The sequence below is a fragment of the Telmatherina bonti genome (assembly GCF_933228915.1).
Source record: "Telmatherina bonti genome assembly, chromosome: 8".
Lineage (NCBI taxonomy): Eukaryota > Metazoa > Chordata > Actinopteri > Atheriniformes > Telmatherinidae > Telmatherina > Telmatherina bonti.
Window position 1 is genome coordinate 41,489,782 of NC_136626.1, and position 14,927 is coordinate 41,504,708.

At 39.6% G+C, this 14,927-nt stretch overlaps 1 protein-coding gene across 1 annotated transcript in view; it reads left to right on the forward strand.

Moving 5' to 3' along the window:
• The window catches only part of btbd8 (BTB domain containing 8), a gene marked incomplete at both ends in the record, with an annotated part of 35,544 nt that extends 29,403 nt beyond the window's left edge, over positions 1-6,141 (forward strand). The window contains 2 exon segments of the mRNA XM_079245736.1: positions 1,300-3,084; positions 5,642-6,141. Of these exon segments, the coding sequence (XP_079101862.1) occupies positions 1,300-3,084; positions 5,642-6,141 (2,285 nt within the window).
• Positions 6,142-14,927: the final 8,786 nt, after the last annotated feature.

The window sequence follows — 14,927 nt, forward strand, 5'->3', positions numbered from 1 at the left end:
TGGGAAATAATTCAGAGCTAAAAAATGGGATAAAAACATAATTTTAAGAATTGTGAACCATTGCGTTCAGGTTTAGGTTTTTATTTTAATATATTAATTATTTTCAAAAAGTAGTACTTTGTGCTCATAGAAAACCGTTTACTTTTTGTTAAGGTCACTTGTCAGTAGGATATGGAAGTATAAATGTTTTGACAGTGTATAATGAGTCAGGTTTTTTGAGCATCCTTCACTTCAACGGTTAACTTTGTAACAAAAGACAACAGGTAGCTAAACCACATAACATATGTTTACCTCTATAAGCTAAACAAAATTTATATATACATATATATATATATATATATATATATATATATATATATATATATATATATATATATATATATATATATATATGTAAGTCATCATATATATGTCATGAGGTTCACAGAGGACGTTCCAGTCTGTAGCCTCAAAGCAGAAAAATCTTCCTTGCAGCACACCCTCCTCAAAAAAAAAACCTAATTTGAGGTAATACTGTGTGAGAAGACTTTGTACTTTTAAAAAAATCAAGATAGCAAGTCAAAGCTACTACAATTTGCTGCCAACAGACGGCGCAATCTAGAATGGAATGTATATATGTATATAAAGCAGCAGAAAATATTAGCAGGAGCCTCTGCAAACTTTTCATGGCTCTTCTGCCAAGACGGAAATCCTGTTTCAGCTCAGCTTCCCTGTTAAACCATACAGGTTTGACATATGGTGATTCAGATTGTAATACCTCACTGAATGATCGGTCTGCAACAGGAAAATAATTTAAATAAATAATCTGGTGTCACCCGTCCCACAGAGCATACAGGGTATGGAGCTAACACATAATTTGACATAAATTGTGATCATTCTGTAAAATAAAGCCAGAAAACTCACACAACACACAATGTACAAACATAGATCTGCACCTCCAGCTGATTTGTACAGTTTTAACTGTATTTAGGTCCACATAAATTAGCTCATCTTATTTAGCTTCTATGCCAAGTTAGCTCCATCAACGTTAAAACACATTTGAAGTCAAATGTACATACTATGTATAGAGCCATGAGAATTGCCAGTAGTTGAAGAAATCTGTCTTCTTAACTTCTTAACTAGTCCTACCAATAAACCGAGTGATGCAGGGAAAATGAAGACTGTTGGAGAAACACCTGCTGCAGTGACCACAGCCAGAGTAGATCACCTAGGTGAGGCATTCAGGTTTTTCTTAATTCCAAGATGATTCAGTAGACCAGCAGATTATTTATATTATCCACTGTTTTCACTTTGGTTCAGGGTCCAAACATGGAGCCTCCATAAAAATAACAGTTTCTCCCAGAAAGGAAGACGGCAAGGAAGGGCGGAAATCTTCTGAAAATGACATCTCTAAGAAAAAGATCACCAAACCTGCTTCAACAAATAAAGTCTCAGCTAAATCCAGATCAGCCAAAGTATCTTCAGCATCTGGGAAGCAGTCTTTATCAGCAGTTGCAAAGACGGGACCCAAGCTGAAAAGTGCTTCAGAATTATCTCCTGAAAAAGCTTTAATAAAAAACTTTAGAGCTCCTGCTGCATCCAAAGCATCAGAAAATAGAGGAAAAGACACGAGTGGTAAAAAGTCTGTGGAGCAGACTATGGAGCTGAAAGATGTCAAAGAGCTGGTAACATCTGAGGAACTTGCAACATCCAGCACACAGTCAACAAAGCAGGCTGGCTCACAAACAACCTCTCACCTGAAGAAGACCAAAAAACCATCTGGCTATGATGCTCCATCAGCCACCAACACCCCTCATGTCAGATTTGCTGAAGCAGACTTCAGTCTGAACAGAATAGAGAGGAAAGGGAAGCAGTCTGGGAGCTGCATGATCACTACACTCATAAGTGGAGGACAAATTAAGGACATCAGCTCATGTAAAGACCTTGAACGCCCCATAGAGACCCCCTGCAGCAGTACTGACACAACTTTAGAGGAGTCCTGGACAGTAGTTCAGCATCAGATCAGCCCCGAGTCAGAGACCAGCAGCACTCACACCACCTCCTCAGATGACATCAAGCCCCGCTCCGAGGACTATGACGCCGGAGGCTCTCAGGATGATGACTGCTCCCACGACAGAGGCGTGTCCAAATGTGGCACCATGCGCTGCCATGACTTCCTGGGTCGCAGCAGCAGTGATACAAGCACGCCAGAAGAATTAAAGATGTATGAGGGTGGCACCGGACTCAGAGTGGAGGTCCGTTTGCGAGGCAGAGATGCAGAGACCACCAGTGAAGATGAACGGCTAAGACACTGTCCTCCATTTTGGTCACAGAAAGATACTGAGATCACCATGAAAAGTGTCCCCAACCACCAGCTCTCATCATCCGAGGAAGAGGAAGATGATGAAGAGGAAACAGAAGATGAAAGGTCAGAAGTTGAAATTGTTGAAATTGTTCCACTAACAGATACATCACCACATTTTCAAGGAATCGTCAACCTTGGTTTTGATGACGGTGTGGAGCAGGAGAACGAATTGCCTGCCTTTCTGTCCACATCCAACTTCCGGCGGTCTATTTTGCTCTCAGTGGACGAGTGTGATGAGCTCGGATCAGAGGAAGGTGGTGTCCAGACTCCATCTCAGCTGCCGGATGAAGCTTTTACTCCCTGCGATGTCTTTGAGTCTGGCTCTACAGCTGCTGGTTTCTATTATGGAAGCACAGATCAACAGAAACAGGACCATCAGAACCAGCAGGAGCCACAGAAACAGCAAGAGCAGGATCAACAGGATTGCAGTCTGAACACTTCATTAATGAAACACAAAGAGGAAAAGCAGCATGACACAAATGTTTTCCTCACAAAGATCCAGGAACTCAAGCAGAAGGAAACCAGTCATGTGGAGAAAGGAAAATCCAGCTGTCCTGCTATGGACAACGGAGACCTGCCTCCCCAAGAGCGCCCCTCCCACCTGGATCTGCCACACACTGAACACTACAATGGAGGGCTGAGCAGAAATATCACCTGTCCATCAGAGAGCAGGAAATGTGATTTAAATGATCATCAGCTGGCAGGAAGTTCTCCTGTTCATGCTGCACAGTCTCCTGAAGGTAATGTATGATCCCCCCCCAACACCTGATTTAACACATTTATGTCCCCACCACCGAGGGTTAACTTTATACTGTATCAGCTGAGACAGTTTACATTCATCCAATTTATGTAAGACTAGTTTACTACTCGTTACCAGTTGTTAGTACCAGTAATGTGTGATGATCAAACTTCCAAAACTAAATCTGTAGCTTTTAAAAGCCGTCATCTCTGCTATAAGGCAGCGTTAACCCAGCAGTAGCTCCGAATTAACTTTGTTACCTCAGGGGTAATTCTGCAGTAATTCCACATTACCTCAGTGTAACCTCAACATTAACTGAGCATTACCTGGCTAGACTTTAATTCAAGTCAGTGGTGATTCATGTTAAGTTTGTGTTAACCCATGTTAATTCTGTGGTAACTCCGCATCAACCCATTACTCTGCATTGAATCTTTAGTAACTCTGCGGTACCTCGGCTGTAACTTAGCCTTAAATATGTTGTTTCTCAACATTACCACTGCATTAACTTATGTCAATGGTAATTCAGTGTTACCGCAGCATTACATGTACTTGGCATTAATCCTGTGGTTACGCAGCATTGAGAAAGCATCAAGTGGGTGGAAACATACATGAAGTAATTTGGCATCAACTCAGTGGGAACTCAGCAGTGGCTGCATTAACTAAGCAGTAAGTGCATTAACCTGGCAGTAACTTTGCTGTTACCTCAGCCGTAAAGGCCTTTTCACACCTACTCTGAATATTTCGTCCGAATACTTTGCATGACAATATTTTTTATTTCATCAGCGTAAATTCAGTAGGAATGTTCACATCAGTAAAGAAATTCTGACCAGCGATTTCTAGAGTTATATTTTTTCGAACTGAGTTCAATTTTTTTTCCATATGCGCATCCAATAGATATATAATCAACCAATCAGATGTGTGTTGACTGATGGATCACTGGTTGTAGACGTCACTTTTGCTGTTATTTCATTCAGACTTTGTATCATCATGGCAAGGCGTCTTTATTATTTCTTCTGCTTCTTAAAGCAAGCAGCGAGGTGCTAAAGCAGATCCTCCAACTGTCCCATGGACGTCCTAACGTCCTGAAGTGGTCACAGTTCAGCTTCAGATTCTGGATTAAACAATAAACCCCCCAAGTTGTCCTGTCTTTTCTTTAGAACAAATTGTTGAAGCCTCTCTAGCAGGATCATCCCTCGGGTGAGAATGTCAACCAACGTTGAGGGCATGCCGTCAACTCACTAATTCTCTGTGAATATACGGAGACATTACTGCATAGTACAGTAATGTTTAAAGACAGCTTAGCGATCGGCCTTTTTATGTACATGATTTTATATTGAGGAGCAGACTGTGCATGCGCACACACATCATTGCAATGACGAGCAACAAAATAACGTAATTTTGTTCTCATGGCCTCGAGAACAACAAAAAATTTCTTGCTTCTTGCACAAGATGGGACAGGCTTTAAACTTTATCCCCGTTCTCTCTCACTGCCTGTGTCGCCTTTAATTATTTCTATTTATAGAAATAATGTTTTCCCCTCCGTTTGCCACGATGTTGATGCTTTAGGAAAAACTAAAGCGTTGTTTTTATCCCAGAACGCTGTGGTTCATAGATCACATTTCACACTTCTCTACTCGTCTTTTTAACTGTAATCATGTTAATTTCTGACACTATATTGAAATACAACATGTGAAATGATCAGATTAAGCAGATGAAGTATTGAACAGATTCCTCAGATTTAGCAGCTCTTTGTACGAAGGATTGTTTTATTGGGACACTTATTGGGAATTTATCTGCTGTTTATATTATTTGTTTTCAAGGCTTTGTGGATGTTATTTTGCACTACATGCATGCTACATTCACAGTTAATTAGTTTTAGCTTATGTCATCCTTCATGTATGTTTAGTTTTCTTCATACCTTCCTTCATACAGAATAGACCTGTGTGTAGATATCTTTTAAGAAATTTGTTTTGTTGTGTCTGAACAGATTTTGTGTAGTATTCGTAGCCCCGTGTGATATGGTTCAAAGTTCTGCCATGTCTCTCTTTCTTCACTACAGTATTCCCAGAGAAAAAGTCCTGCTGCACCATCTTTGATGTTCTTTCCTGATAAAAAGCCTGATTTATTTTCTTTTCAGCATCAGATTGTCATATTTCATGTTTTTTGAATTCTTTAGAAGATCAATTGTGTTAAAAGAAAAATAGTAGTCTGCCATATGTGCAGCATGGCTGCTGCAGCTGCATCTTTTGTGGTAAAATTTCAGAAATTTCTTTACATCTGTTCAAAATCCTGCACGTAAATCTTACAACATTGTTACTGATAAATGAAACCTCCACTGGTGCCAGCATGCATGGCTTACTTTACATGTACAGGTGAATAAAGAGATGCATCCTTTGTAAGTTTCTTTTGAAGCAACTGCCTATTTGTCATGCTGTGATTGTTGATGTTAAACTGTTAGCTGTGTTTTTTTTTCAGTAGTCAGTAATCTGTGTAATGAAAGAAGAGCTATGGCAAAGTGGTTCAGTTTGTCATTCTGCAGTATTGTCAATTGTTTTTAGGGGAAAATGGTTGTGACAGCTTGGATCAAACCTGCAAACTAGACCGCCGACCATCAAAAGCCCTCTCTCCCATTTACGAGATGGATGTGGGAGAAGCATTTGAGCACTCTTTGGATAAAGACAGGAACATTAAACAACTGATGGATGAAGAAAAACAAAGAGGGGATGAGGAAAAAAACAGCAAGTTTGCAGAGCGGGACTGGAACCTGCTTAGACAGCTTCTCTCAGATCATGCCTCCAACCTGGATGTCATACACCCCGTCCCTGAGGAGCTGAATCTAGCCCAATATCTTATCAAGCAGACGCTGTCCTTGTCCCGGGACAGCCTGGACTCTCCGGCCTTCCTGTCCCCAGAGAAAGAAAGCTTTAAACGCTGGGCAGAACTCATATCCCCCATGGAAGACTCCTCCACCAGTATCACGGTAACCAGCTTCTCCCCAGAAGATGCTGCCTCTCCACTGGGGGAATGGACCATTTTGGAACTGGAAACACATCACTGACTCACAGAGGAGAACCTGCCAGACAGTTTCCACCTCCTTTTCCAGCTTAGGTTGACTGTGTCTTAAGTTGTCATTTATAGTTCTTTGACAACCTTTTTGATGGATTTTTCCTGGATGATACAAAGATTTTATTTACATCAGCAAGTCTTACCCCAGTGGACTGTTTGGGTATACAAACAGGCTATTATGCATGCTGATATTTTTGTATGTTTGTTGTCGATGAAGGCAAGGCAAGTTTATTTGTTCAGCACCTTTCATGTAAAGGACATTCAAAGTGCTTATAAAACATTAAAAGCATTACAGATGGTGTAAAAAAAAAAACACAAGACAACACTAATAGCAAAATCACAATAAAATGATAAATTATTAATGATGAACATTTGAACACTAGATGATGAATATAATAAACATTTTTGTCTTGGAAATTTTCTGAGTAGTATTTTATTATAAGGTTTACAGAAGTTTGTTAAAGAAAAGTGATCAATCTGCTGGCTTGCATAAATGTGAATAAAGATTTGTTCCTGAAGACAAAAAAGGCAGAGTGGAACGATATATGCTTTGGAATCATTTATTCATCAGGAAGCAAAATCATCATCTTTAATTAAACTATATATTGACATAAAAAACAGGTGTTTTATAAAATAAGATCAAGAGATCTCATAAAATATATTTTACAGTATTTAATAAGTGGAATATTCATTCTTTATAATAAGTGTATTCATATAATTAGAAAAGTTCCATTTCTCCCATCTTTATAAGATTGTGTCAGTTATGGAATCTCTTACCATTACTTTCTGCCTATTATATGTGCCCCTTGCTAATTACATCTGGCGGAAAATTCAATTAACAACCAGAATCAGAATAGACGTTATTGTCATTACACACAAGTGACAACTAAACTGCACTTTAGTGTCATTCTATAAGCCAGATGAAGCCAAACTATTCTGAACTATTCTGTTCATGTAGGTTCTAAAGGTTGTTTCAATGTGTTGTGGCAGGGATTAGCATCCAATGCTGTCTCCCAAACTAAAATTGAAAGTGCAATGTTTTAATTTCAAATAACTGTTGCAAAATTATATATTAAATATCAGTGTAGTCAACCCATCACAATGTCATTGTATAGGTATGCCAGTTTTATAAAGCAGTCTAAACTGACAGGTAGTTGTACAACCGCAGTACAAATGAAGTTGGGGCGTTGTTTAAAACTGATTCACAACTCTATTGTATTGAATGTACAGTGCCTTGCAAAAGTATTCACCCCCCTTGGCCTTTTACCTAATTTGTTACATTGCAACCTCTAATTTGACTATTTTTTTCAAATGAGAATTATATTTGATGGATCTGCACAAAACAGTCCAAGTTTTGAAGTGAAATGAGAAATAGAAATAATAATTTAAAAAAAAAAAAAAATTAAAAATTAAAAACTGAAAATTGCCATGTGCATATGTATTCACCCCCTTTTTTATGAAGGCCCTAAAATGCTCTGGTTCAACCAATTACCTTCAGAAGTCACACTATAAGTGAAACAAAGTTCACCTGTATCCAATCTAAGTGTCATATGATCAATAAGTATATATACACCTCTTCTGAAAGGTCTCAGAGGCTGCAACATCTAATGAAGAGGCGCTGCTAACCAAACACCACTATGAAGACCAAAGAACTCCAAATAAGTCAGAGACAAAGTTGTTGAGAAGTACAATTCTGGGTTAGGTTATAAAAAAATATCTAAATCTTTGATGATTCCCAGGAGCACCATAAAATCCATCATCATCAAATGGAAAGAACATGGCACCACAACAAACCTGCCAAGAGAGGGCCGCCCACCAAAACTGACAGACTGGGCAAGGAGGACATTAATCAGAGAGGCAGCCCAGAGACCGAAGGTAACCCTGGAGGAGCTGCAGAGTTCCACAGCAGAGGCTGGAGTATCTGTCCATTGGACCACAATCAGCCGTACACTCCACAGAGCTGGGCTTTATGGAAGGGTGGCCAGAAGAAAGACATTACTTTCTGGTAAAAATAAGAAGGCACGTTTTGACTTTGCGTAAAAGCATGTGGGAGATTGTCAAAATGTATGGAGAAAGGTTCTCCGGTCAGATGAGACTAAAATTAAGCTTTTTGGCCATCAAGGAAAACAGGATGTCTGGCGCACATCTAACACATCCCATCACCCCAAGAACACCATCCCCACAGTGAAACATGGTGGTGGCAGCATCATGTTGTGGGGATGTTTTTCAGCTGCAGGCACTGGGAAACTGGTCCGAGTCGAGGAAAAGATGGATGGTGCTAAATACAAAAATATTCTCGAGCAAAACCTCTGAATCTGTCAGAGATCTGAGACTAGGACGGAGGGTCACCTTCCAGCAGGACAATGACCCCAAGCATACTGCTAAAGCAACACTTGAGTGGCTTAAGGAAAAAAAATGTAAATGTGTTGGAATGGCCTAGTCAAAGTCCAGACCTCAATCCAATTGAGAATCTGTGGTCAGACTTAAAGATTGCTGTTCATAAGCGCAAACCACCAAACCTGAAGGAGCTGGAGCAGTTTTCCCTTGAAAAATGGGCAAAAATCCCTGTGGCAAGATGTGGTAAACTCATAGAAACTTATCAAAAATGACTTGCAGCTGTGATCACCGCAAAAGGTGGCTCTACAAAGTATTGACATTGGGGGGGTGAATACTTATGCACAATTATGTTTTATGTTCTTCTGTCTCATTTGATATTTGCTTCACAATAAAAATCATATCACGTCTTCAAAGTTGTGGGCATGTTCTGTAAATTAAATGATGCAAACCCTTGAACAATCCATTTTGATTCCAGGCTGTGGGGTAATGAAACACGAAAAATGTCAAGGGGGGTGAATACTTTTGCAAGGCACTGTACAATTGAATATAGACAAGATATTAACATTCAAACTGTTAAACTTTGTTTTTACAGATATTCACATATTTTGGGATTTGGGGAAAGTTGAGGAATGATTAAAAACACCTGTTTGGTTTTTTAGAAACAGGTAAGTTTTACGGTGTCCTTGAAAGGCTCAATTGTTCACATGCAAAGATGTGGTCAAATTCACCACTTTGTGAACAACTGCGTGAACAAATAGTCCAACAGTTTGAGAATGTTTCTGATGACTGTTAGGTGATGTTGTTATTGATTGATTTTTCGAGGTTTTGTATTTGATTTGAGGGCTGGGACAGGGAATTCTTATTTTCTGTTGCGCTCCTAAACCCAAGATAGGATGTAATGCAATTGCAGGAGTTTGGGGATTTAATCATCTAGAGTCCATAATACAGATTATTCTGAAAAGATTCAGAGAATCTTAAAAAATCTCTGTGAGGACGCAGGTAAGTACAGCTATGCTGTAGTGACGTAATTGCTGCAAGACGGCAGATACAAACCACAAAGCGGGCTTAAACATTGAGTAATGTATCTATTTAACTGCGTACCTGTAACTAATCTACTTTGTAAACTAGGAAAATTGTTTGATTAAGAGTACATTGTGGAGCACAGCGAGGAGGACTTGGCCAGCCTGACGCTTTACGTAGATCAGTGTTACGACAGAATCTTAATGGGGAAGCCCAGTCAGACATCAACTCCATTCACCTCAGCCAATGCAAAGCGACCGCGGGACGCAGATTCACCTGGAGCCATTTCACCACCTGGAGAAGAAGACTCAATGGACGTTCTTATCTCCATAGATAAGAAACTATCCAGCCTCGACGCCTGTCTGAGCCTCCTGGAAATCCTCCACAAGGAGTTCCAGGCCATCCGCGACTCACTGGAATTCAGCCAGAGACAGGTGGAAGTGCTTGTTTTGGAGAACGCCAGCCTCAGAAAGTTGGTAAAATCCCTCACCGAGGGAATGACTCGACTCTCGGACGAAAACAAAAAAATTAAACAAACAGTGAAATTAAACTGCAGGCTCAGTGTATGAGGGAGAATTTGGTGTTTTTGGGGATCCCGGAGCAGACCGAGGAGGACCCTGAAAGCAAACTCTGAAAGAAAACCTTCATCCAAACTCACCTGAAGCTCCCGGAAGAAACGGTGAAAAACATCTCCTTCCACAGAGTCCATCATCTGGGAGGAAAACCAACCCCGGTGCCAGCAGACCAAGACCCATTGTGGCAAAGTTTGTTAATTACAAACAGAAAGAGCAGGTGAAGAGTCAATGTCGTGAACTTCGTGGTCTTCCATACGGAGTTAATGGCCAGTTTCCGAAAGAAATCTTGGATCGGTGAAGAATCCTGTTCCCCATCAGGAAGAAATCCATCGCTGAAGGAGCTGGCGCTCCTGTGATGAACAAACTATTTACTGACCCGAACATCACTACGTGGCTCTACTAACTTCTTGTATGTGCTTTTATCTACTTTTCACTTTATCACGCCATATATATAAAATTGGAGTTCCAAAAATAGTTAATAGTTTGTAGCAGGGGACTTAAATGTTATTCTAGACAAATACAGTTCATCAGGAAAGCATCGAGGTTGGAAATCAGCTGAAACAGTTAAACAGTACATGAAGGATTTTGGTCTTTGCGATGCATGGCGTTCTCATCACCCGACACTGAGAGAATACACTTTCTTCTCTTCAGTTCACCACTCCTATTCTTGATTAGGCTACTTCCTAACAAGCAGTTCACTCATGAGTGACATATCGGAGATGAAGATCCATCCCAGAACCATCTGTGATCATGCACCTGTATCATTAACCCTTAGAAGTAAGAACAGCAAGCCAGCCACTAGAAACTGGAGATTTAATACATCATTACTTACAGATCCTGAGTTTATCAGTTACTTTAAAAGAGAATGGTCCTCATATCTAGAAAACAATAACAGACGAGAAACTTCATTGTGGGTTCTATGGGAAGCAGGAAAAGCAGTTATGAGGGGGAAAATAATATCCTTCTCTTCCCATAAGAAAAAGAAGGAAACTTTGAGAACATCAGAATTAGAACTCAGAATTAAATCACTAGAGGAAGCTTACCATGTCTCCCCAGAAGAACACACACTGAATGGTTTTAGAAAAGACAAATTAGAACTTAGTGAAATAATAGATAATAGACACAACTGATGGTGCAAAGACTTCAATTGGAACATTTTGAACATGGTAACAAATCTGGAAGATTCCTGGCTAACCAACTAAAGGCAAATAAGGAGAAAACAACAATTTCCTCTATAAAAGATTCAGAAGGAACTATCAGCCACAATCCCGACAAGTTAAACAATACTTTCAAAGAATTTTACAAAACATTATATAAGTCAGTTATCTGTGATCCTCCAACAGAGGAGAATATTGATCAGTTTCTTAGCGATATTAATCTCCCAAAATTAAAACATGAAAATAAAATGGGTCTAGATTCAGCCATTTCAGTTCATGAGCTCCATGAAGCTCTCCATCGTATGCCAAATAATAAAGCACCAGGTCCAGATGGTTATCCAGCTGAATTCTACAAAGAATTCTGGACAACACTGGCTCCAACCTTTCACAGCATGGTTTCGGAAATAAAAGAAAAACATAGAATACCTCCGAATATGAATTTAGCTAATATTACAGTACTATTAAAAGCAGGAAAAGACCCTGCACTCCCATCCAGTTATCGTCTAATTTAATTAATAAATGCAGATCTCAAAATAATCAGCAAAGCTCTAGCCAGAAGGATACAAAAAAATAACCCCTTCTATTATTCACACTGTTCAAACAGGCTTTATAAGAGGTAGACATTCCTACACTAACATGCGCAGATTAATTAATATAATAGATTATTCAACTCTACACAACCTGAAGTCCACAGTTATTTCTTTAGATGCAGAAAAAGCATTTGACAGTGTAAATTGGAAATTTTTATTTGCAACTTTAAACAAATTTGGGTTCGGGCCATCATTCATTACACAACAACCTAAATGCATGTGTAAAGACTAATGATCAAATCTCTTCAAGCTTCTGCTTACAGAGAGGCACCAGACAGGGCTGTCCACTTTCTCCATCCCTCTTCGCCATTTTTATCGAACCCCTGGCAGCTGCCATAAGACAAAAGAAAGAAATAAAAGGAATTCATGCTAAAAAATATCGTACATAAAAAGTCTTTATGCTGATGATGTTTTACTTTTCCTTCAGAACTCGCAAACATCTCTTTATCAGACAATCATACTCATTAATAAATTCTCATCAATATCAGACTATTTTATTAACTGGTTAAAGACTACAGCAATGCTCATTAACTGCAACACTATAAATATATCTAACACCAACATACAGTCAGGAAACATTAGGTATTTAGGTGTAAATATTTCCACCAGACTAACAGAATTTGTTAAATTTCGATCAACTGTTAAAAACAGTAGAAAAGGACCTCTCAAGGTGGAACCGCTTGCCCATATCACTTATGGGGAGGGTTTCCACCGTTAAAATGATGGTTCTACCTAAAGTTAATTATCTCTTTTCAATGATCCCCACTAAACCATCCTTCACTTGGTTTAAATCATTAGACTCCCACATATACAAATTTCTCTGGAAAAACAAGCCATTAGTCTAAAAACTTTACAACAGACCAAAGACAGAGGTGGGATGGACCTGCCAAATTTCAATCATTATTTTTATGTAACAGGCTGCAATGCATCTCCAAGTGGCTCAAACCGTGTTCTCTAGATGAGCCATGGCTAGATGTAGAGCAAGCAGTGTGTGAGGACTTAGTCATCTCTGATTTACCATTCATCAGCTCAACTGTCAAATCTTATAAGAGTTTCAAAAGCATTAACATCAGCTCCAGTTTAACGGCTTGGTGGGAATTCCTGAAAGTAACCAAGTCTGCACTGATTCCATGTAAGCTCACACCCATCTGGAACAATCCCGACTTCCTGCAAAACAGAAAGATCATAAACTTCCCTCAATGGAAGAATAAAGGAGTGAATCAGTTAGAACATATAATAAAAAAGTGGAAACTTTCTGCCATTTGCTGTAATTACTTCACGATATGAAATCAACAGCACCAAATTTTTAGAATACCACCAACTTAAATCTATCATAAGGTAAGAAGTACGGTAAGAAGTACACTCCTGATCAATTAAACGTACAGCTACCTATCAGGGATGCAGAATTTTTAAACAATCACATATCTGTTCACACTGCACTGATAACACAATTGACAACTACTATCATGCTTTATGGTCTTGCCCACCTGTCCAGAGATTCTGGCTTCAGTTATGTCAAGATATGTCAGACTGGTTTAAATGTAATATACCTACAAACCCCACACTGTGCCTACTGGGTCATTTGGGTGAAAATAACATAGGGTTTAACTCTGCAGATCCAATCCTCACTAGCCTGTGCATCCCAAAGAAAACTATCCTTGTGAACTGGAAAAGCAAACAGAATCTGTGTATCCAGCAGTTTAGAAATCTCATATTAGATTACATCAGCATAGTGTTGGGGCTAGAAGGGTTGTTCAGTATTTAACTCAATCCTCAACACTTGTCCATAGACAAGGTTGGTGATAGGATATATGTGTGTGTGTGTGTGTGTGTGTGTGTGTGTGTGTGTGTGTGTGTGTGTGTGTGTGTGTGTAGGGGAAAGATATGAAAAAGAAGAGAGGGGCTAAAGTGGGATTCACTTTAGCAATGAGCTTTGATGTATGAGGCTAGCTGTAGGGTACAAGCTGGCTTAGCCGCTAATGGTGCTAGCTGCTGAGTACAGCTAGGTTAGCAGTGAATGGGATTGACTATGAATGGCAATAAGGCACTTGTTTTGAGGTTGCCGTAGCTTAGCACATCTAGCCTACGTTGACTAGCGGGTGGTTAGTCACTTAAGAGTGTTAGCTCTGAGGCTGATGCTAGCACTAGCTTAGCAAGATACAAGATGGCCTAAAGGACTAGATCATGGGCAATTTGGTGGGAAAGAATTGAGCATGAGCTTTAGCTAGCGTTAGCTGTGTAATGCTAATGCTAGCTTAGCTGATGTTGATGCTAATTTAGCAGGTTGCAAATGGTGGACTTTCAACAGGAAAGACGGAGCTCGAACCTCAGATAGCATCAGCTGTTCAATGCTAATGTTAGCCTAACTGATACTAATGCTAATTTAGCAGATTACAAAATGGCTGACACGAAGTAAGACAAAATGGCAGACACTCAACACAAAAAAGGAAGCTAAAGCTTTAGGTAACCGTTTGATGCTAATGTTTGCTTAGCCAGTGCTAATGCTAATTTAGCAGATTACAAAATGGATGACTCGAAAGAAAGACAAAATGCATAGTCATGTGGTCTTAAGACCCTCAGGTCTGGGGAACTTTAAGGGAGACAAAGGAAAGGAGAGAAAGAGATTAAAGTATTGAGAAAATGTCTTGAATTGGCAGTTCTGTGGTCCTAACACAGGCACAAACGTGAGATCAACACCTACAGTTGTGACTGGAATTTAGAAAGGTGACACAGATAGCCAAACAGTCCATTTTAACAGGTTTGCAAAACAATGAGCTTAATTTTACTCCAGAAATGAGATAAATGGAGATAAACTCAGAAGCAAATATGAGCAAAATAACCAAACCAGTAGCAACAAAACAATACAAATCAAAAGGGAGATAGCAGTGCCCCGCTTTCATTAGCTAGACCATTAGCTAATATGGTCCCTTAACAATAGTAAAAGAAATTACTCTCCTAAACTATCTCTGCCCAGACACAGAGCCTCTTACTTGGCACTGCTTTCGGTAACAGTGAGGAGTCCTCTTTAATCCTTCGTAGTTCTGGTCTGGGGGCCTTCGCAGACTGGGTCCTTCAGCAGGCTTTGGTTCTGTAGAGATG